Genomic DNA, 23,819 nt, shown 5'->3' with positions numbered 1-23,819 from the left:
GCTCAGTGGACACTCTTATACTTCGAGGCAGGCTTTGCTTTGTTTTGTTTGCTTTACTGACTAATGTTTGTGTTACTTACCCAACATTTTATCTTACTGCAGGATTTTTGATACATCACATTGGCAAGATTACAGTTGGCAAAATACAGTGGCATGAAAACAAACAAACAAACACTAAATGTTTTGGATTTAACTTTGATAGACTTTTGCTCTTCCCATCCCCATAGGTCCAGACAGAGATAAAGAAAACGTGGACACGCTGGAACCTGTCCTTTGAGTGGGAGAGCCCAGTGGTCTGCGGGCGCTACCGTTACGGCTCTGTCGTTGTCGGCCTAAACAACAACAGCACCAGTAGCCAGTCCCACCTGGCTGGGGGCGGACCCTCCACGCGCTCCACCACACTCGTTTCAAGCCGTGCCTATCGCAGCACAGGTCCCTCTGTGATCAGCATGCACGCCACCCTCCCAGGATACGTGATCAGTAACTCAGATCCATCCATACCCGAAGAACCGGAGGACAGTGGCCCCAAGCGGGTGGATGACATCTCGCTGAAGGAAAATCTGCCTGTTCTAAACAGTAGCGCAGCAGCTGAGGACGAGGAGGAAACACTGTAGCAGACGTCGCATTAGAAACTGAAAGTGCCAAACCATTACAGTGTCTCATAAGTCAAGAACTCCACAGAGGGAACCAAAGGGAGCACAAAGCTTCACTGTACTGTTTGGACAATAACTAGAAACTTGAGCCACATTAAGAAAAAGATTTTCTCAGGGAGGGTAACACCATAGTGCCCTCTATTGTCCAGCAGCCACTGGAGGCAGAACAGTAAGTTTAAAAGTATTGAGACTGATTAGCTACTTTGGTTGCTACCATTTTGATTGTATATAACATGGCTACCACACCTGAGGATAAAGATAAGCAGGAAAAAGCACATGGAAATATTTAAAACATATTTGATGCTTAAAAAAACAAAAAAAACATAAAAAATGAAGATACCAGCAGCATGACAGCTGAAGAATAATGTGGAAACCTTACAAATGATGAATCCCTTTTATGAACAGATTCGGTGTCACTGTGATCTAGTGAGTGTTTTGCTTGTTTAATCAGTCCAAATTGTGTAAGGAGGCTGTGAGTGGAACTAAATAGAAAACGTCCAGAACTCCCATTGTGACTGAAAACTAACTGAAATGAAATTAAAAAATATATATTGCTCATTTTTTTCCAGAGAAGCACTGGTGTACAGTTCATATGTGCTCTGACAGTTTTAACTTTTATTAAACTGTTGACGTCTGTGAGTTCACTTGCTCACTTGTAAGCAGGGCTACAACAATTGTCACAGTAGTACCATTCAAATCTTAACATTTCTATTTTTGACAATCAACCGTTGTGCTGACTGTGAAGGGCTACATTTGGTGTTGGCCTAAGGCTTTCACGTCTGCATTGTGCATGTGCGTTTGTCAGTGAATTAGGTGTAGCGCTTCTCATAAATATAGAATCTTTGTTGTTACGTGCGTTCCCACTGCCCCAGGAGGAGCTTTAAACTTGAAACGACTAGTTTTAATCTCGTTTGTCTTTTTGCTGAAAGCATTTGGCTGTTTCTCTGTGATATTTGTTTGTGCCTTTCTTTCCTTGCTTTCCTTTGTCCTCCATCTATCCTCCCTCCCATTTTCTATTTCAATTCTAATAAATGTTTCTAGCAACAACCTGTTTAGCTGCTCTTTGATATTAGAGATGTCAAATTGATAGGATGTAACTAACTGACCTGATAATTGACCTCAACATCTCGACAGTTTTAGATGCAGCTTAGTGTCAGTCAGCAACGCTTGTTGCTTGTTGCTTGGCTGATTTGGCTGCTTAGCGTTGGTGGACTCGGGGTGGGCAGGAACAGTGATCACAAATGCAGTAAAGTGCTCTCTAAAAGTCAATTGATGCTTTCTGTTATCTGCACTATGGGTATGCACATGCTTCTATTCATGTCACAGTTGGATGCATGCACATTACAAAACATGATGGCAACTGCCGAAAGCCAGCAACAGTGAGAAAAAGAGCTAATTTGATAGTTTCATTGCACAAAGAACATGGTAAGGTGAAAGAAAAAGACAACTGTAACAGCTGAACAAGAACAGTCTCAAATATGTGGAAATAAACAGTACGTACCTTAGGTGTGTCTAGTTTACCTGTCTGGAACAGGTAGTACAGTACTTGACAGATTGTTTGGTAATTGTTGTAGCTCCTCATGTAAACTAGTCACATCATCTGCTTGTTTAAAGTTCTCATGCTCTTCCTTCTATGACAGTAACTATTCTGTCTGTATAAGGAGCATGTATTCAAATCTTAGTTCTATCAATAGCTGTGCTACAGTCATGTTTGCAAGAATATAATATATCACCACTCACCACTGTGTTCAGGACATGCTGTATGTCACTACACGTATAATTAGTTTAACAATCACAGACAAAGTGTTACATTCATGAACATGTAGGAAAAACTGCTTTTAGTGTTAGTAAATGGAAGACCCCCCCACAGTTCATCATCTGATGAGACAGTAAGGGCTCTGGTTATGAAGATATTAGGTGTCTATGTGAGATTATGTATTAATATGATTACCTGTGAACATGGATATGAATGAGCATGGTATTATCTTGATTATGTATTTTAATATTTAGAGATGATTGTAATTTGAATATGTTTCAGAGCTGCAACATGAAAAAAGGGGAAATGTGAAGTGGAGAACTACATATCTCTATTACTGTGAAACGTGAATATCAACATCAACACTCAACCATCTATGGAAGAGGTTTGCTATTCATGTTAGCTCATCGGCCAGATACTGTTAAACCACAATCTCAAGTCTCATTTTAAATGTAATGTGTAAGCGTGGCGGCTATGTAACTGTCAGAAGGCATCTTTAATGGAGCTGGGCTGAGTAATAGAAAGTAATGATTATGTGTCTCTTTTTCAGACATGTCATTATTCAGGTCAACCATTGGGATCATGTACAGGATCATCATGATAAAAACAACAAAACAAGAGTCTCAAATGTCTTAACCACCACCACATGCTGCATTAACCTGCCAGGTCAATTACTGACTCTCCACTATCTGCCAGTCGGTCCTCATGTAAAGACTACAATTATACGTGTTCCTCATACTGAGTCATGTGTTGCCAGCCTACGTTAAGGACAACATGTTATACAGTGCGTATATATAATGTATATTGTTAATTTCTTTGAGACAAACTAAAGTAAATGCCACAGGGGGAAATGCATCATTTAGCCCCTAATTATTTGTGCATTCTGCTCTTTATTAGAGATACTTCAGGATAATGAGTGTAGGAGTGAGGAGACATATTTGGTATAAATAACTAACAAGCATAACACATGTGCATGAGCAGATCTGCAAAATGGTACACTGACAGCTAACTATACATTAGATTAGACTGTATGTAATTATGAGCCCCTCCCCTCGCTATCCAGTTCCTTTAGTCTCATTTCATTCTCTCTTGCCGTTGGTCATCCAGGCTTGTTTAATTGCAGCTTAGCAATGAAAAAAGAAAAGAACAATGCACCCACACTATGTCATACTGTAAATAAGACCCTTATGTAATGCTTGTGTGGTTGACATGGGTTTTTCCTTAGAGTAGACATGGACCATATCAGGGCAGATTATTTTTTGTGTGTATTTTTAGAATTTTAAAGTATGTGGTGAGAGCTATAGAAAGAAAATAGTCTACAGGAAGTATGCACTTATCAGTTAATAATTATTCATAATTTCAGGGTTGATGACATTCATATCACAGCAGATTCATTAGCTGCTGGGTGCCAATTGAGCTGTGCTTCACCAAATACTTTACATCACATCATTATGGTAATGATGTGATAAGACATGCCGAATGAGTCACATTGTTGTTATGAGTGCATACTGAGCAATGGTTTATACAGAGCATATGTAAAAAATGTTTTAGATAGTTAAAAAGATAGTATAAACCTCATCCCCCATAGATATGATGGTGTCCTACTTGGGTACAGTGGACACTCGTGCCAACCCTTCACATACAGTACAAACAAAACATGTGGAGTGACTGAGCCAAACAGTCACAGAGTCCCTTTTTCTCCAGTTAATCCACCACCAAGCAGCACAATATTATGGTAAAACATTTCAATCTAGTCTTTGTACTGTACAAATAGAACAACAATGCTGCATTGTTCATCGTTTTACATTTTGGTAAATTGAATTGTTCATCTCTTTCAGAGGAGGGACACATAGTGGCGTATGCATTTATATTTATTTGAGGCAGAGCTGTGGGTTACTGTGGTGAATGCGGAGCCTCAGGCAGAAACTGGCAAACAACATGGAAGAACAGTTTATTATAGCAGAGAGCTGATGTTTAAATTAAGAAAAGCTGTGCAAGGAAGGAAGCCTAGAAATGGTCAGATGACCATGACATGAGTGTTTGCAATGAATGTTGTGATCCCACACACATTATTTGGTTTTGAAAAACACTGCCACTGCAGCTTTGATAAAAATGAACTCATGAATGAGTGAAAGAAAATTTGAAGTTATATAAGTGAGTTATGGAGAGGAGAAAATCAAGTTAGGCTTTGAGTAAATGGTGTTCGGCTCAGCTTCACCATTACCCTAATTATGCTTTTTTCCTTTAGCTACTTACAGTAGGTGACCCGGCACCATTAAATTTGCTTCTTGTGTTAGCAGAGACTGAGTAAATGCAAAAAGGTTTAAGACAGAGGTGGACTGATAATGTGGACATTTGCATCCAGAACAAGTGGTAAAATACTTAACAGCCATGTATAGTGGACGCTAAACATGCTAAACAATGTCTACCTACTTCTCAAACACTGAAATGGCATTCATGTAGACTGCACATCGGTTGGTGTGCTAATTGCATTAACTCCCTCTCTCAACGTCTTCTGCTAATTCTAGGATCACTCAATTTGTGGAAGAAAAAGGAGGATTTATGGATTTCTGAGGCAAAAGCTCAGGGTGAAAGATAAATCCAAAATTAAGAGACTATAAGAACCTGTAACTGCCAGATATTTTATGACAGGAACTAAGACAGTGTAGTTAATGTCAGGGTTGTGAGTTTTAAAGGACCCAATTATAATGGCAGACATGAGTAAAATGTAAAACAAGGTTTAAACAAGGGAGTATACAAAGATGGAACAACTCAGCAAAACAGATGACTAGGCACAAAATATTAAAGTAACAAAAGAACACAGCAGGAAAGGTTAATGAGCACAAAAAACAAGGGGACCAAAAACACATAACCAGAAACTCAGCAAGGTGCAAAGTATCAGTGGAAACTATAGAGTCAAAAATAAGAAAGAAGTAAAAGCAAAAGGTGCAGCTGAAAGGGCAGGAAAGCACTAAGGCTGAGACACAGAGTCCGAAATCCAAGGCCTGGTCAGCGAAGGAGCCAAGGTCCATAAAACCGGGGTGTCAGGTGTCACGACAGGTCGAGGGCAAGGTCCAGGGTATACCAAGGCTGGGAACAAGGCTGGAGAGCAAACTGGCAGCATGGTGTTGAGTGAGGGGAGATCATGAAGGGAGGCTGTGGTGAGGTAAAGCAGAGCTGGTGATTAAGGTGAGTGAGTAGAGGGGGAACACAGGTGAGGCAGATCAGGGTGATTAGTGCTGAGGAGAGTGGAGGGACTGAGAGAGCAGAAACAGGAAAATGGACCAACAGGGGCAAGGCCAGACAGGGACATGACAGTAAAATGCTCTGCTAATGCTAACTAATTGTTCTGAATAATGGAGAAACATCAAATGCAGATTTTTTTTATTAAAGCAAAATGCTTATTATTATTATTTTTTTTTTTAAGTTAAACATCAGTAAATAGTTTTGTTTACTCATAATAAAAAACAATGACGGAAATTAGGTGTGAACATTTTCACAACAGGAAACATTTTAAAAAAGCTTTTACATAACATGTCTGCAGGCAGAGGACATGTACATGTACAGTTTTAATAGTTACTTCTGCCCTTTAATTGCTGCTGGCTAAGATAAATGTTCCTACTACTTCCTTTATCTTGTTGAACATTTGAACATTTAATCCTTTAAAAGGTTGATTTCCAAATTTCCATATAATTTTATTGCAAAAACCTTGATCTACTTCACAAACTGTGGCAACATAGAAAAATAAAATATGTCTGAGACTGAGCTGACAACAATCTCATGGGGTGTGGCTGTAGTACTGTTGCACAATCAAGTGAATAGAAAAATGTCAGCTGCTACATAATGTTTTTAAAGTAATTTATCACCATAATGATCGGTTCAGTCTACCTCGAGGGCACCACGTCTAGCACAGCATCTCATGTTCATCACTGAAAAGGCACTTCAGCACAGTTTTGTCTCACAGATAGTGCTCCAGATAGGGCCCTTCATGTTTTTTTTTTTTGTTGTTCATTAAAGGGATATTCATTATGGTGTTTTCTCTCCCATGGGGGGCATCTAGAGGGCACCCAATTATGGACTTCAGCATGTAAGTCACCCTAAACAGGGGGCACCCACACAGAACCTCCAGTTCACTTTACTGTGTCGGTCACTTTATGTAGAATAATGGAAACATAAAGACAATAGTTACACATTTTGGTAGATATTCTTCTTATTATATTCTTTGTGCGGACACCTCTGGGAACATTTGTTATTATTATATGTGTTGGGGAACATTAGAGATCACTTTGGCTGCATGTTTTTCTCCTTGAAGGCACTGAGGGGGCTGTGGTGTAATGTCTCAAAATTATTGCATTGCCTACATTTTTAAACATAACACACGTTACTGAAGCTATTTCTCACAACAGCAACAAGGTGCAACATTAGTTCCTAAACTCACATCTCATCTGAAAACATTTTACACAGAAATTTACGTTCATGCTATTATGTAAAGTTAGTTAGTGACTGTTGTTTGAGTGTTTGAGTTTTTGTGATTGGGATATGAGAGAAAACTAAACAGGTGGTTAGGAATAACTTAATGAACAGAACGCAAACCAAGGTTTGTAAAGTTAATATGGAAGAGTTGTTTCGTGGCAACCTTGTGCACAGATTAAAGAGAGAGGCTGCTGAGCTGAATGTGATGAGGAGGCGATCCTGTTGTTGACAGTCTCTGATCTCTGCACAACAATTAGAGCATATTTGCAGAAAAAACATGAAAGCAGCACACGAGCTATGTGAAATGACAAATACCTTGCACATGCAGCACATCAGTCAGTTTGCTGTGGCATCTCTCCATCCATACTGTGCAGGACTCACCAATACCCTGTCATCTGTGGTGGCTCAGGTTTTTACATACAATTAGAGAGGTTGCAATTATGTTCCCTAAAAAATGTATTAGCAGATGATTTGGTTGCATTGGAAGGCAGGACTTTTGGAGGCAGGGTTGTTGGTGGTGTATGTGTCAGCAGCAAGAGCTGTAACAGCTGCTGAGAGCAGCAGGGAAGTCAGACTGCAGGAGACAGATCAGAAAATGTTCCCTAGAAGAGCAGAGGCAAGAGGTGATTAGGGGACAACACGTCTGCAAAACTATATGAGCATATACGCAGTATACAACCAAACAGACTGCAGTCATGGTCAGTATCACTAAAAGATCTGACTGATTAAACTATAATAAAAGGTCGATACTTAGTAATGAAATACTAAGATAATAAGATTTTCCTAGTGTGAAGGACACGTTTTTCAAGGATGGCCACTGTGTCTTGGCAGTTTGGTTCTTCCCATGCCTCCTAACCTCTGCTGCAGCTGTGCGTCAGTGAGCTGTACTTGTTGGAATGGGACTGCAAATGTGAGACGATAAAGAAAGCAATTCTAATTTCCATTCAGAGACATTTTCACTGGTGCTCTGACACTTAATGTGACACCTACACAGTTAAAGGGTGAATAAAGATGAAACACCCACACACTGAAGAGAAAAAAAAAGCTTTTAAGACATTTTACTTTTTGTTTGTTTGTTTATTTAATTTGTTTGTTAAAGCCACTGAATTACATCACATCAATATGTTGCAGTATTTGAAATCAACCATTGCCATCCATGAAAGTAAAATATATTTTATCACTAACCAAAAATGGGAAGATAATTTAATTTGTATTCTATGACCATTTCTATTGCTCACATCACTAATTGTTTCTTTTGTGAGTTAAACAGCAATAGGCATTAGTATAATTAGGCTACATTAAAATTTACAAAGGGCTCCAGGGAAGATCAGGCCATTGGTGGGAGCCTGTAAAGGTAACAAATCATGAAAAAAGCAGATGTAGATCAGTTCTTGGAGCTGGTAAATCGATAAACAAGTTCAGGGATGGGAACTCTGACCACCAGGGGAGCTGCAAAAAACACTTCACTCGCAAGTGCAGAGGGAGGGCAGACAAGCAAACAATACGCACAAGCAAAACAGAGACCAGAGTAGCTGCTGTTCTGACATAGTCTGGATAATGGATGTTTGAAAGATGGAACATAATTACACGCTCAATGAACTGACCAGCAATCTGAGCAAATGAATTAAAGCAGAAAGACTGTTCGAAGGTTGTATTTTTAGTTGCAAATATCAGCCTACTTTAGAATCATGATTTCTTCTTCTGGCTTCATGTTGTACAGGTAACCCATGTGGATTTACTGCAGAGTGCACAGGTCGGTTTACTCAGTAAAGACAATACACATAGGATGAAAAAGGACACTTTAGCTGGGGCTCATCTAGGCTCAGTGTGTCTAACATCCCATCCTGGCAGGTACCCTGCTGTGTAAGAAATGGATATTTTAACATTATGTGTTTTGCTTTATCTTTCTTCGTCTACAACAGAAGAAAAGCACAAAAGAAAAAAAAAAAAAACCTCAGCACAGTCACGTTTTCACAGTATGCAATTACAAGAGATTAGAAATGTTTTCTTCCATTTCAGAGTCCATAAGAGAAGTGAAAGATGATGTTTTATTGTACGAATGTAGCACAGAACAGATAAACGGAACAGATAAACGGTCTGTGTGCAAAATAAAAAAATTGTCTGTCTTGACATAGAAGAATCCCTATTAGAGTGACGGCTGCTGGCAAGGGTGACTTCCTGATGGTTCAAGTCTTCTGTCACATGAAGACTTGACGAAACCTCTTACTCATGGTACTTTGTAGCTAGTGCTGATTCACTGTTCAATTGTTGCAGAGCGTGCGATGTAACCGCAGCTTCCATGGTTAGGGTTAGGGGTTAGTGGGAGTTTGACCTTTGCTGCACGTCATATAAGTTTTTTTTCAAACTAACATTGGAAACCTCATTGGAACTCTCACTTAAAAAAATGGTGTTGTTATGTGTGATTCTATCCAGTCAAAACAGCATTTATATTAAGATAACTGTGGTTAAAGGGTAAAATAAGCAAAAGCTTTAGTTTTAGAACAAATAAAACATACGTAAGAACAAATCTCAGCTATATGGTGTAATAGAACTGTGCTCAAATTAATACTTAATACTAAAAAACTACAAAAAAATCAATTATTAATTAAAAGTAATAATACAGTTAAAACAGAAACAAAGTTTCTACACACCTAACGAGAGAGCTGAACACAAACAGCAGCAGGAAGACGAGACATATTGGTCACATGGGACCTCGCTCGGCTCAAAGTGGTCCTCACTTTGATTTTCAGAGTCCGTTCACATTAAGGTTCGCTACAGTAATACAGTGCTGATCCATCCCATGAAACCTACACATTGGCTGTGTCATCATACCTAAAGCTGCTTTTCCTCTGCTGCTGTCAGTTACATTTCAGTGTGGCTCCTGTGCATTTCACTATCTGTCTGTATCCTTAACACAACTGTCAGCCCAAGAGAAGCAAATTCATAAATATTGCAACCGCAGGTCTCAAGACTCTTGAACCTGTCACTATATTTGGGCCATAGACACTGTCTGATTGGATCCACTTTTACTGACTGTCAACAGTTGTTTCATTTGTATCTGTGTGAACAAAAATAGTATGGACAGCTGGGAGACAATTAGTGATCCATGGCGCTGACACCAGAACATCCACCCAAAATGGCTCTAGCTAAATTCACCGATTTTAATCAATGGACCCAATGTAGGAACTCAGAGTTCTTTTACCTCCTTTTGTTCCGAATCACTGTGTTCACAGTGAAGCTGCATCTGACCATGTTTATAGTTGGTGTAACATCTTTGCAGTGAGACGCAGGCTGGCATGTACAAGGAACATTAACAACAAAGGAGGCCGGCACGCAGGCGGCACATTTTCTTTGACCGATGGCACCAGCAAGCATTTCTTGATCTGCAAAGAAACTCGTTGGTCATAGCAGTGAGTCAGGCATGGACACACGCTGTCGCTGTAATACCCACCAACAGAGCTAAAACGATATACAGCGGGAGCGTCTCTTCATCGCATGAATTAAAAAACATTTTTCTCTCTGCAGGCTCAGATACAGTAAGAGTTTTGGCAAACAGTCTTGTGCAGTACAGGGCACACAAACACACGTGTATATCGCAATGGCACACAAACGTCCCTCTGTGTGCCACTGTCCTGTCTTTGAAGACAGTGTTTCACTTTGAGTAGAGCGGTCAGTGGTACCATCTTCCCCTATTGATGAACTAAACAATGGACAAACTGCACCAAGCTTTTACTGGTGAGATTTTGCAAGACCTTTGCTATAAACTCAAACAGCAGCACTGAGCTTCTTTTCTTTATACTTCTTCATACTTTATCTTTATCTTATCTTACTATTTACCTCTGAAATGCCATACCTAAGCTCAGGATTAATTCAAGATTTAGTTGACAACCGTCTTTATTTTCACCTTTTCAAGTCAACGTTTGGCTCCAGGTATTTACAGTGGATAAAATCCTTGTAAACATAACCACAAGCTGTGCCCTCCACTTGAATGTAGGATAACTTCATCCTGTGCAGTGCAGTGTAAGACAAAAGCTACACAGGTATAGGGAGGGAAATGCTGGAAAACTAGGTCCATTGTTCAGAGGCTGTATACACATTAGTAGACTGTGGTTCAATAATTCATGTTTAGTTAATGGATAAACTTGTGTCAGACCTGTTAAGCTTTATTTTACTAAATTAATAGAAGGGGTTTACATTACATTATATTATATCTGAAAACACTAGACACATTCAAAGTCTTCCCTTAAAGACAATTCTGAGACCCAGTCATATTGGGAATTGTACTTTACAAATATGTAAAAAAAAACTGAAAAAAACTGAAAAGACTCACTACTATAGACTATTATACAATGAAATTGTAAAAAAATGTTTCTGATCACTGCTGACATAGTGGTGGAGAAGCTGGCATATTCATGCATATGCTCTGTATTGTACTCTAGTGTATTGTCCCGTATTGCAGTAATCCCTATGTTGCAAATTATATGAAGCAGCACTTAGTTACGCATATACGAAGATCATGTGCTAAACTTTCTGAACACACTGTACCAAAATGAAAAATAATTCATGTAATACATCATCAGACTAGAACAGGGGCAGTGGTTTGATATTGTTTTACTCTCACAGCTGGAAAGACGAGTACAAGAGGTTGACAAATCCACCACATGTTTAAGAAAGAATTCACATCATCTCTAGGAATGATTTTTGATTGATTTGTTCTTACAGTAGTGAGCTGTCACTAGGACGTCATAATGTAACGTAGCATGTAGTTGATTAGTCAACAATTCAGCACATCAACCTGACCTTATGGGTGCTTCATGAAATGACAAGGTAACAACAGGCTGCTATTCATTCCAGCAGAAGTAACATTTTCCAAAAGAAAGTGAATATTAACTGAAATTAAATGACTGTAAGGTACAATCAATTACACCACAAAAGACAAAGAGAAGCTGTCCTCCTCCTCCTACTACTACTACTACTACTTTTCTTCACCATAAATAAATGAATAAATATATCTAAAAACATCAGATTTTTCTAGCTATAATATATTATGCATCACACTAAAGAAGTAACCATAGCTACTTTCTATTGCTGTGCCACTGCAGCGGTGGACGACAGTTTCTTGCAAAATAGCAGGGCAAAAAGACATAGTAATTTCAAATCAAGTACTACCAGTACTTGTGTCATTGACATGAGTTTGGGCAAAGTTGCTTTTCAAGTGCCGCATGTTTGAGTGACCTGTTGAAAGAAAAGATGAATAAAACACAAATTGGTTGGCAGAGACATAGAAAAAGGCCTAAAAAAGAGCTGGAAGCCATTCACACACTCAAAGCAGCAAAAGAACAGCAAATATGCTACCTCAGCTATTTGTGTGGGTGTTACAAGTTTAAAATAGTTTTTGTCAGATTATTCATCAGTGCAACTGTGCTGCATGTAGGCTACACTCTGGGTGCCAGTTGTGTTGCAATGGTTACTTTAGAAAGGTTACAGATCACACCATACTGTTGCCCTGTTAAAAACGTAAAGAGGAATGTAACTAGGACTTCATAACAGCAATGTTACATACACACTAATAAGATTTCAGTCTTGAAGTCCCTTATTGTCCTTGTGGAGGGCACAGATAAGCAGGTAAGTGCAAATTTGTCCTGTTGCCCAGGCAGAGTTCATGTATTCCACAGTTCATCCAAGACGGTTCAAATTCTCTCTACTTCAGTAATCATTACAGGGCATCCTGGAGCAGTGGAACCAGCCTTTATTGATTCAACACAGCAAAAGAAATCTGTTTTAATAAATCTTTCAAGCATCACATTAACACATTTTAACATACACTTTTCCTCTACAGTGTAAATTAATTTCTAAAAGTGATCCATCAATACTGAGGAGTGGTTTCTCTAAACAAAGCCACCAACATCCAGGATTCTCTAGAAGCCTCACAATGGCAGCAGCAACTACAGTCAAACAATTTATTTAAGACCACTGGATCTTTAACATGTCACTGCATTATCTGCCCACCCAAGCAGACATGCTCACAATCAAGGTTTATTTCACACTGCATTGTGTGGGCTTAACTCTCAATGTACACGAGCGTTATACTCACTCAAGTAAGATTACCAGTTTATTCTTGAATGAAATTATAATTATACATAAAAATCAGTACAAATTGCTGTGACATTTCAAATGTGGTGTGTCATATATTTTGTTTCTATACCAATAATGCCGTCTTTTGGTCTTTTCTTTTACCATGTGTGTCTCTTGAATGACATGAAAATCAGACATCATACTGTGTTCAGAACAACAATTTCACAGACATAGCAGCAAGCAGGAAGCTTGATTGTCGTTTATTCCGCAAAGCTATTTCAAACCTCTCCAGATAATTTGTATGATGTTTTCTTGGTTTGCATGAGCACACACTGGATGAGAGTGTGTAAGTGATGGGTCTTCTGTGTGTGGCGTGTGACAAGGGGCAGAGATAGAATGGACGGGCACGAAGGGAGTGAAATATTGCAGTGACATAAACACAAAAAGGAATTTTACCGAAGAGGCAACAAGACGGCACAGTTCAGAAAGAGTGACCAAAGTGACTGATACAGAGTGATAATGAACAATGGCACCTACTATCGTCTTTCTTTAGTCCTAATCACAACTGGAAGTAAGGATAGTTTTCTTTCCCATTCATGCACCCTAAGCTTATGCCAATGCAGGCTTTCTCACTCTATAGCTGTTACAACACCTAACGATTTCCTTCGCTCTGCCATAATTACAGCAGTAATAACAAGCCACCAGAGGTCGCCTCATTAGAAATACAGTACATTGCTGTTGGTAGTAATAATATGCTGGGTGACAAGAAAGGCACCAGCCAGCTGGCAGAAGTCTTTTGCTGCAAGGAGCCAGTGCTAACCAGTTTACCACTGTGCCACCAACAACAGTGTTTAATTTAATTATTTATTATTAATGAAGTGATTTTCTAGAAAAGTGTCCCACGCCTGAAGCTGATTTTTAAAAAATAAACTGGGAAGTGCCAGTTCTGACAAGAGAGCAATACTACAAAACATTACGGAATAAGATGTGCTGGTTTAAGTTACTGAGCAGTACAACGCATAAAGTAATTAAGTTGTAAATGCATGGGTGTTTTTTCAGACACAGTGAGGAATAGATCAGGGCAAGAACATTCCCAGAGAACAGTGGCTTCAACAATTGTGAAATGGAAGAAGATTGAAATCACCAGGACTCTTCTGGGGTTTGCTATCCAACCCCAATAGCACCTTTTGTTTGAACCCACCCATTTTTCATTTAAACATAAGTATTAGAAAATGTGTCTGGTGTGTCCTATTGCTTTGATTATTCAGTTTCAGATTTGGGTTTTGCCCGTTCAGTGTGCATTTATAGTTAAGAGGTGTAACTAACATTAAAAATAGAGAGCTGTCTATTGGTGAAAAACAAGCAATTGTGAAGCTCAGAGAAGATTGAAAATCAATTAGAGCCATTGTCCTGGAATGTCCTGAAGAAGAAAGAAACCACTGGTGCACTAAGTAACAGTTGAACCGGTAGACTAAGGAAGACAACAGCAGTTAGTGACTGAACCTTTGTAAGAGTTGTAAACAAAGACCCTAAAACAACAAGTTAGTGGAATCAGCAACAACCTCGAGAGATCAGGAGTGAAGGTATCACAACCTACTGTTCAAGACTTTAAGAACAAAAGTACAGAGGCTGCATCAGAAGAAGCAAACCACTCATTAGGAAGAAGAACAGGAAGGCCAGGCTGGAATTTGTTAAAAAGTGCAGGCATGAGCAAAAAGGATGGGGCAAAATTTGATAGTGCGATGAAATAAATATTAATCTTTACCAAAGCAATGGAAAGGCTAAGGTTTGGAGAACAAAATGATCTGCTCACGATCCCAAACATACAAGCTCATCTATGAAACATGTTCAACATCTGTCACGGGTTGGGCTGCATGGCTTCTTCTTGAACAGGCTCATTAATCTACATTGATAATGTAACACATGATGGCTGCAGTGAAATAAACTCAGAAGTCTACAGAAACATTTTGTCGGCCAATTTAAAGAAAGATGCAACGAAACTGATTAGAATATCCTTCATTATACAGCAACATAATGACCTAAATCACACAGTTCATCAGGGGCAATGATGATTTTATATGATATGGTTTTAGATCAACATTCAGAATCCTATGTTGTGACGCTACCTACATAGCCACGCTGTGAGATTTCCACTTTTCTACAGTGGTCCTTCTCAGTACAATGGAGACAAATTTCTTCTGTGGAGGTTAAAATCATTAAACAGGTTAATAAAGTCATCACTTTTAGCAGCTTCTATTACTGTGTAGCTCAGGGTTTTATTATTTTTAATCCCTTACTCAAATCTGTATTCTTTACACTTTGACTCAAAACATGTTTGTATGTTTGTTTTTCAAAGACGTAAGAAACACTTATTACCTCAGCATTGTTTCCATGCCAACTGCAATACATTATCTCAATGCCAAGAAAAGGCACCAGCTGCTCAAACTGTACTGATCTGCTACTACTGAATGAATGTGGGCATATCTCTGAGCAGCACTCATACAAGCACAAGGTTTTGGTCTTGAAAGTTCATGCAACAACAACACAACCCAATCAAATTAATTGTTTAACATTATAATTGTCTGGGAAGTGTGTACCAATAATCTAGACAGCTATAGAGAGGAAGGAATCATTTCATCATATGCACTACAATAAATAGATTGTATGAAAATACTCCTGGACATAGATTGGAGGAAAAGGAGGGAGTTGGTAGGGGAAAGGGGGATAAATATTCAGACTCTGCAAAAGGAGGGAGGAAATATTATTGGGCAGAGGACTTGTACCGAGTATGCTGATGGCTTCTTATGCCCTGTTTACTCTCTGGAACTTTCATGGAGAGTAAACAGTGCACTTTGAGCAGTTCTCATATCTCTTATATGTCACATTTACATTTAGTCATTTGGAAGACGCTTTTATCCAAAGTGACTTACAAGTGAAGTCCAAGGCAAGCAAAATATCTAAATCACAAAGAAAAGCATTGAAGTGCTCCAGGAAGAAATGTTTTCTTTTCATGAGACGCAAGTGTGGGATGGGACAGAGATTTTCATCCAAGATTTAAATGCATACAAAGCTGTGGAAGATTTCTGTTATCTGCAGTCTTTTAAAAACTGGCAATGAGGCTGCTGAGAGTGCAGATGTTGGTAGCTCGTTTCACCATTGTGGAACCACTTAGCTGATAAGCTTAGCCACAATCTTTTGAGGTGAGTGGTGGGACCACTGGACATTGTTTGTTGGTGGAGCACAGTGGTTGAGAGGGATTGTAAAGAGAGTTCAGTTAGCTGACCAATCTGTAGGCAAGGGTCAGAGCTTTGAACCTGATGCAGGCAGCAACAAGAAGCCAGTGCAAAGATCTGAAGAGTGACGTGACGTGTGTGCTGTTAGACTCACACACCTGTTGGAGTTACACGGTTTGCTCGAGTCGTGGTGGGGGAAGGGGACTAGAAACTGGTGTGTGTGTAGTTGCACAAAGTAGCTACTGCTAACCTGCTCATGGGACATTTAGGGACACTGTAATTTATAACTTCAGAAAATTTGTTTAAATGCTCACCGACATACTTTATTATCAATGTGATTTGACAGCCTTAGTTCTTCCTCCGTCTAGAACAGAAACACAGATATAGTATATCTCCAAAAATATATTTTTGGTGAAACAGCATGTTGAGATCAACCTCGTAAATAACAATGATAGGGAAGCACTTGAAGTCCTTTGTTGACAGAGGATAGCTTCAAATAATATACCATTTGACATAATAAATAAGTTTACTATAAACTGAAAGCATCAACCACACAGCCATCACAAACCACAGATGATAAATCCTTCCTAGATTGGTGATACAAAAAACAGGCTGTGTGTGAATGAGTGAAAGGCAGGAGGTGTGTATCTGCGGGTGGTGATGAAAAAGTGTGTGAGAGAGCAGATAAAGGCTTATAAGCCAGAGGCGGGAAGCTTTAGATTCTATTCAAGTCTCTTTTTTTACCAACTTGCTCTAAACACCATTTTCCAATGTTCGAGTGTGGATTGAAGAGAGAGTGCATGATTTTAAAAAGGAGTTAAAGCTAAACTTCAAATTAAATGATGAATCTTGATCTTGAAGAAGAGATTAAAACACAAAATATATTCACCATAAAATATAGTATTCGTAAATAAAAGGGAAAGAATATACAGTAGCATGTTTAGTGTGAAATTGCATCATGGGTCACTAGGCATACTGTAAATGTCCACAGACTTCTGGCAAGGCATTGGAAACACTCAAGAAAAAGAAAAAGCTTATGCTTCTGTTTTTGTTCTAAGAAAAACCTTTCATGTAATCCTGGTCCTGGTCTCAACAGTCCAGCATTACTAATGATTTTAAATGCAGATCTGTCCTAGACCTCATCACCCAAATGCCTGCAGCATCTTTCCTAAAATAGATCATGTTCAAATTCATCAATGTATCAATGTGATTGCCACATGAGAGGAAGCAGCAATGCTATATTAATCAAATTTTTGGTCTGCAGGTAACGCAAACTATTTGACCTGAAGTTGGAAATCTAAATTTAGACAAGGGCCATAGGATTAGGTCAGCAATAGGTTGCTACAGACTGCCTTCAGCTAACAGTGAGAGACTGCTGTCTTTAATTAGCAACTGGCTGGTTTGAATTTTAATGACGTGCTCATTTATTGTGATTTCCCCAGTGTTGTTCCCACTTTGTTACATCTTTCTGTAATTTTTGCAAATCTTGTTCAGTTCGACTTGAACAAATCACTAATGTCCAAAGAATGTCTCTAACTAATGCCCCTCTGACATGAGGAGGTGAATGATCATTGCATAGTTGCAGCAATTGGAAATGCTTCCAACATCTAGGTCTGGTGTTTTATCTAAATGTGATTTTCAGAGCAGTTGTTGTGCACAGTGTCTGACAATGAGCTGGCTTGTAACTACAGGGTTAAATGGCATTCTTAACTCACATGCTCTCTTCTGCAAACTCACAATAAAAAGACTAATTAAAAGAGATTTTTTTAAAATCTAAAACTACAGAAAGATTAACTGATACAAGACATTTTGGAAAACTGTGGCATCTTCTGGTAATACAATACAATACTAAATTCATCACACTTATGGCAATAATTTCTTCTTCTTTACAGGTTCTCAGCCTGGAAGGGACCTGCTCAATTTCTTCTTTCGAAAAAGGAGTTTTAAGGTGGTTTTAGAAAACAACATACAATAGCACAAAACAGCAGTTGCTAGATATCAGGTAATTGAGTAAACTGATAATGAACTATGTTTTGCAGCATTCTGTATTTATTATTATGTGTTTTTACACTGTCAATTGTTTCTAAAGCTGCAAAGAAGGCAGTTAGCTGGGTTTCAAATAATCAGTGCATGCACATAGATGGCTAGTTGATTGAGATGCTTTAGGTGTAACATGAGGTTTCCCAAGGTTAGGCACTTGGCTATCTTTAATTAAGCTATATCAGTTAACTTGGCCAAATCCCTACAAATGCACATTTTCACTTCTATGCTGATGATACAGTTGTATCAGTACAATGTATACAGTGTATGTATATAACTATCAACGCTGCTCCTGGTTAGCTGCTAAAAGCATTTAATTGTGTCCAGTCTGAGCTCAGTGATGGCTCACATTAAATGCTGTGATATGTTATACACTTTTTTGTAACTATGTTGTTGCTGCTGCTGTCTTAGCTTGGTCTCTGTTGAAAAACAGATTTGAAACCTCAATGAGATTTTACTAGGTTAAATAGGATACATGAATGGAGCCTTATGGTCTTTAAGTAAGCCAAATACACTAATATATTACACTAATGTAAATCATACATTGCAGCATGCATTAAAGCAAATCTATTTATGTATATTTCCCACATTTCTAAAATACAAGATGATTTATACAAGAGGAACCATGCTTGCTATGCAATTTATTTACACAAAGTGTGTTAAATGTGTATTGTAACGTGTACTTACTACATAATGTGTAACTTTCTTCCTGTGCATCTTGAGTAAGGTCATTGGGAGTGAAAGACTATTAATAAAACATTCTCTGAAAATCTCTTTCACATGAACAAACCACAGTGTAATTGTATATGCCATAATTATCTATCACACCATATTCACAAAGTAGCACAGCATCATCTGACCTCGCTGAAAGGGACAAGCAAAGAATAATAAACATGAACAAATGAGTTTGTGGATATTGCCACATATAAAACATGTAAAGCATTCAAAATGAAGCAGTATGACATAAAGCAATGTCGCTGGGGGATTAGTGGGGTTGTAAATATCTGAAAAATGTTTACATCAATAGAGCAATTTACTCTTTTATTCCTGTTGTGAAGGATCGAGCCACTGCTGCTGTCAGGCCCCAGGGAGTTTTTTTGTATCTTTATATCTAATCCCAAAAAGACTGCAGATTTTCTTGAGCATCAGGTCGACGATCTCTTCCTCCTCCGAAGGCTGGGTAAAACAGACAGATGACAAAATCAGCTTTTGAGTGTCAAGAAATACTGCAGGAACACACTTGGCTCATTAAAGATACTGTATACAGTGGCAAATATTGTGGTTTTCTGCATTAAGAGTAAAACGTAATCTTCTTCATCTAAGTCAAGATTATTAATAAATATAATGTACCTAAAGCAGTAACACAAAAAAAAAATCTGATCTTTCATGTTTTTATTGAGAACAACCATAAAACCTTCCATTATCACTCTAAAACCTTATAGTGGTAATGGAAAATAACTCTTGATATTAATAACTGGCTGACCCCCTTGGCAGCAATAAACTCAGCCAGATTGTTCCTTTAGCTGTGGATCAGACCTGCACATTGTTCAGGAGGAATTTTAGCCCATTCTTCCTGCAGAACTGCTTCTGCTCTGTCATATTCTTTGGATGTCTCGTGTGTGGCTCTCTTCGAGTCGTTCCATTGCATCTCATTTGGGTCAACTTCTACACAGTTTCAGCTGACGTATAGACATTCTTACATTATTCTGAAAAATTCTTTGAAACTCGAGAATTAATCTTACCTCAGTCACTGCAAGCTGACCAGGCCCTGACACAGCAAAGCAGGCCCAAATCATGATGTTTCCTCCACCATACTAGATTGATGGGGATGATGTTTTTATAATGATATGCATGACCTTTTTAGACCAGCTGTAGTGCTGTGTGTTCTTTCCAAATAGTTCAATATAGTTTCATCAGTCCACAGAACATTTTGACAATACTGATATGGAGTTTTAATGGAAAACTTCAGACATGCAGCAATGTTCTTTTTAGTAAGCAGCAGCTTCCTTTGTGGTGTCCTGCCTTAGACACCCTGCCAGTTCAATGTTTTACGTACTGTAGACTCATGAACACAGATTGTTAGCCAGTTACACTGATGCCTTCAAATCTTTGGCTGTCACTCTGGGTTGTTTCTTTACTTCATTAATGAGTGTTTGTTGTGCTCTTGGGGTCACTGGCCACCAACTTCTTGGTAGAGTAGCTACAGTCCCAAGTGTTTCCATTTGTAGAATGGTGAATTTCTAAAGTCTTTGAGATCTCTTTGTAACCCTTTGCAGCTCTACATAAATTAACAATTCTTGATCGTAGAGTCTCTGAAAGCTACTTTTGGCAAAGCATGGCTTACATAAGCGCATAGTTCTTGTGTGGAAGAAACTCAAAAGGTTCACATACTTTTTTCACTCGTACTATGATGTTTTTATGGTTATTCACAATAAAGACACGAAAGATCAGAATTTCTTTGTGTTATTACTTCAGGCACAATATATTTGTAATACTCTTGACTTAGATGAAGACCAGATCACATTTTATGACAAATTATTGCAGAGAACCATTCAAATTCCAAAGGGTTCATATACTTTTTTTTTGCCACTGTATGTAATGTAAGGAGCACCTTTGACCCCTGATCTTAGTTTGTTCCTACAGTATTACAATTGCATTTGTAATAATTGTGTTTTCCTCATGCTAAAAATGGCAAGAAGCTGATCCAGACTGACAGCTCTTTCGTCATGGACAATATGCTCAATGCATAAGAAAACTAATTTTAGAAGAACCTGTGATAAAGTCACATTGTGCAACTACAGGGGATGTTACAGTTAAAATTGAGAAATAAGCCGGAGGACAAAGCAAAACTGACTTGAACACAGAAAATACTGTAGAGGCATTGCACTGTTGTGACCTTTTCTTTTGTTCAAGTGGTCATTATTAAGCTGTTTAAGTCTGCTGATGTGATGCTGAATGTAGTGTACGGTATTAGATGTAGAACACCGTTAGGAAAATTGGGCTCACACTACAAATAATCCTAAGCAGCACAAGATAGCATGGTCCATTTTCCTTTAATAATTCAGTTTTCATTAATTAATTATTCAATCTCCCATGAAAGACTTTCTAACCTCTGTCATTGTCACAGTCAGTCAACAGCAGCCATTATTCTCCCTGTGATGCTCAATAGGCAAGCTCAGAGTTCAACCCAACTAGCTGCTGTAGTTTTAAAGCTGGTTAAAAGCAGAAACCTGCTAATTGATTGCTACTCTGGGCTTTGCTAACAACAGTGAAAGTGGTAACTCTCTGAATGGTCCGGAAAGTGGTAAATAGTGACCATTTCTATCTTGTAGAGTCATTTTCCCAACACTAACATAAATAGTGAAGGTAATTTACAAAAGAGATTATCTTGTCATCCAAGCAAAGTATTTTTTTATAGTATTACTTTTTTTAGCCAATATCATCCCATTACTTTATAAGGATTTGCTCTGTAAAGTGAATGAAACAACATAACTTCCTTTCAGCATCTTTGTTTTAATGGAAAAGAAATCGTCATCCCTAAGGAACAAATTGAAATAGTACTTTTCCAGAACAGAACCAGATTGTTTTTGCCACCGACCCCCTACAAGAGACTCCAAGCATCTGAGAAAAACTTTCAACAAACTGTCACTGTGTACTGCTTTTCAGGGTATCCAGAGAGTTAGAATTGTGACTGTGAATCACAAACTGGGGCAATGGTGCAGCCTTTTAAGATTATTAAACTAAATATCTTAAAGAATTTAAGATTTCTGTTAAAACAGGTGAATTTACATTACTACGTTACACATTTCATGTGAATGAACTATTTGGACATAATGTTAAATTTGCAGAAAGATAATGAGTTGCAGCAACAAAAAGTTCAATGAGTGATTCAATTGGGAATCGGCATTGTTTTCTAGTAACAGTTGTGGAGCCTGCTGGGTACCCATGGTTGTTGATGATTAAGGGCCACTAGTGTAAGCTCAATTTTAATAAAAAGTTAAATACAAGGCTTTGTAAAACATATGCAAATGAACATGAAGGTAAAGACTGCAAGCAATTTGTTGCACCATCCACTTCTACTATATATATATATATATATATATATATATATATATATATATATATATATATATATATATATATAATAAAATGTATAATCTTATCTCGTCACGCAGCTAAATAGACCAGATTGTAGTATAGACTAGACAAAATATTCACCAATCAACTCAAACAATGCAGAAGTTTTTCTAATTATTATCATAAACTTTTTTTTTTTATTTCCCCAGACAAGATAATTAGAGTTGGAAACTAAGGCAGCACCAATTCGATTTCTCTTCATTGATCTTTGTGTTCTCAGCTGGTGAAGAGAAACATAACTCAGATATATCTGTAAAATCACCTTCTCTAATCATTTCTCTCACTGTTCCTGTGGTTACATTGTCATGTGGTGAGTATACATTAATGTATTCTGAATTGTTATGTAGCATACTGGTTCAAAATAAGAAATTAATGCCAGGTGTTTAAGATATATCATGCTGTACATTTCACTTACACCCTGTTACACGTTTTCTCTACACCACACAACTATTGCCCTATTTGTCCCTTTTGTAATATTTCAAGACAGTTTCTGCATTTACTCTATGTAATTGTTAAATTAAATTGTGCCTTTAATGCAAAGTTTATCTCTAACTTTAACTCAAAAAACATAGTGGTGATACATTTCACCTTGTGATAAATGCGCTCCTGGTTGAATGACACGAGGATCACTGAGATGAGGAGATTGAGAACCACAAATGTCATGAATACAACACACGAACCAAAGATGAATCCACCAAGCAGGGGAGTGTAGTCCAACACCTGGCAAACATACAGTAAAATCAGTGAGAAATCAATATAACTTCAACTTTAGAAAAACTTCAGAAAAGATGTCAGTATGGGAGGATCACACTCACCTCGTCATAGTTAAAGATGCCTATCTGCATGCCGACAAGGGTCAGGAGAGTCTTCTCTAAAGTTCTATAAGACGGTAACTTCCAGCCATAAATCACGTTGCTCTGAAAAGAGTATAGCCATGTTATCAGTCGAGGAATCATTTCTGCCCGTCGAGCTTTCACTTTTGATTAAACAGATCATTTTGGAGCTAATGGACTGAGGATAGGTCATTAACGTTTAATACCATTTATACATATACTGCTCTTTAACCGTAGGGAATATGTACTGTAACAGAATAAATTACAATCTTAAATTTCATGAATATATTAAGGACTACCTTCCACTGCATTACTATCATCACTGTTCTATAAACCCAACACACACAGGAAGTGATTGGTCAGCATCCCAGAGGATACAACGTATTCACTCTCTCTATGATCTGAGTTCAGTTTTGATTCAATTAAAACATTTATTTAAAGTTTAATTTTTTTAAGCTTGTTACGTGAACAGCATACACCAGGAGATCCAGGAAATTAAACTTAAAAGAACAATCTACCAGCAATATATTATTTAAGGCCAGGCACAGAACTCTAAAAGGCAATACTATACATGTGAACTAGATAAACAAGAGAGGTTGATATCTGTGAAGTTGGTGAA

General features: G+C 38.1%; 2 protein-coding genes across 2 annotated transcripts in view; one reads left to right on the top strand and one right to left on the bottom strand.

Moving 5' to 3' along the window:
• The window catches only part of pth2ra (parathyroid hormone 2 receptor a), a 53,412-nt gene extending 51,727 nt beyond the window's left edge, over positions 1-1,685 (top strand). Inside the window, exon 13 of the mRNA XM_026376639.1 lies at positions 228-1,685. Coding sequence (XP_026232424.1) covers positions 228-614 — 387 coding nt within the window. The 3' untranslated portion in view covers positions 615-1,685. The remainder of the gene's footprint in view (positions 1-227) is intronic.
• A 17,622-nt stretch (positions 1,686-19,307) lies between these two features.
• LOC113172856 (polycystic kidney disease protein 1-like 2) overlaps positions 19,308-23,819 on the bottom strand; it is a 36,884-nt gene continuing 32,372 nt past the window's right edge. The window contains 3 exon segments of the mRNA XM_026375885.1: positions 19,308-19,406; positions 22,956-23,087; positions 23,183-23,284. Coding sequence (XP_026231670.1) covers positions 19,308-19,406; positions 22,956-23,087; positions 23,183-23,284 — 333 coding nt within the window.

This window comes from Anabas testudineus, chromosome 21, assembly GCF_900324465.2.
Source record: "Anabas testudineus chromosome 21, fAnaTes1.2, whole genome shotgun sequence".
In the NCBI taxonomy this organism is placed as follows: domain Eukaryota; kingdom Metazoa; phylum Chordata; class Actinopteri; order Anabantiformes; family Anabantidae; genus Anabas; species Anabas testudineus.
This window is presented reverse-complemented; position numbering and strand designations above follow the sequence as displayed.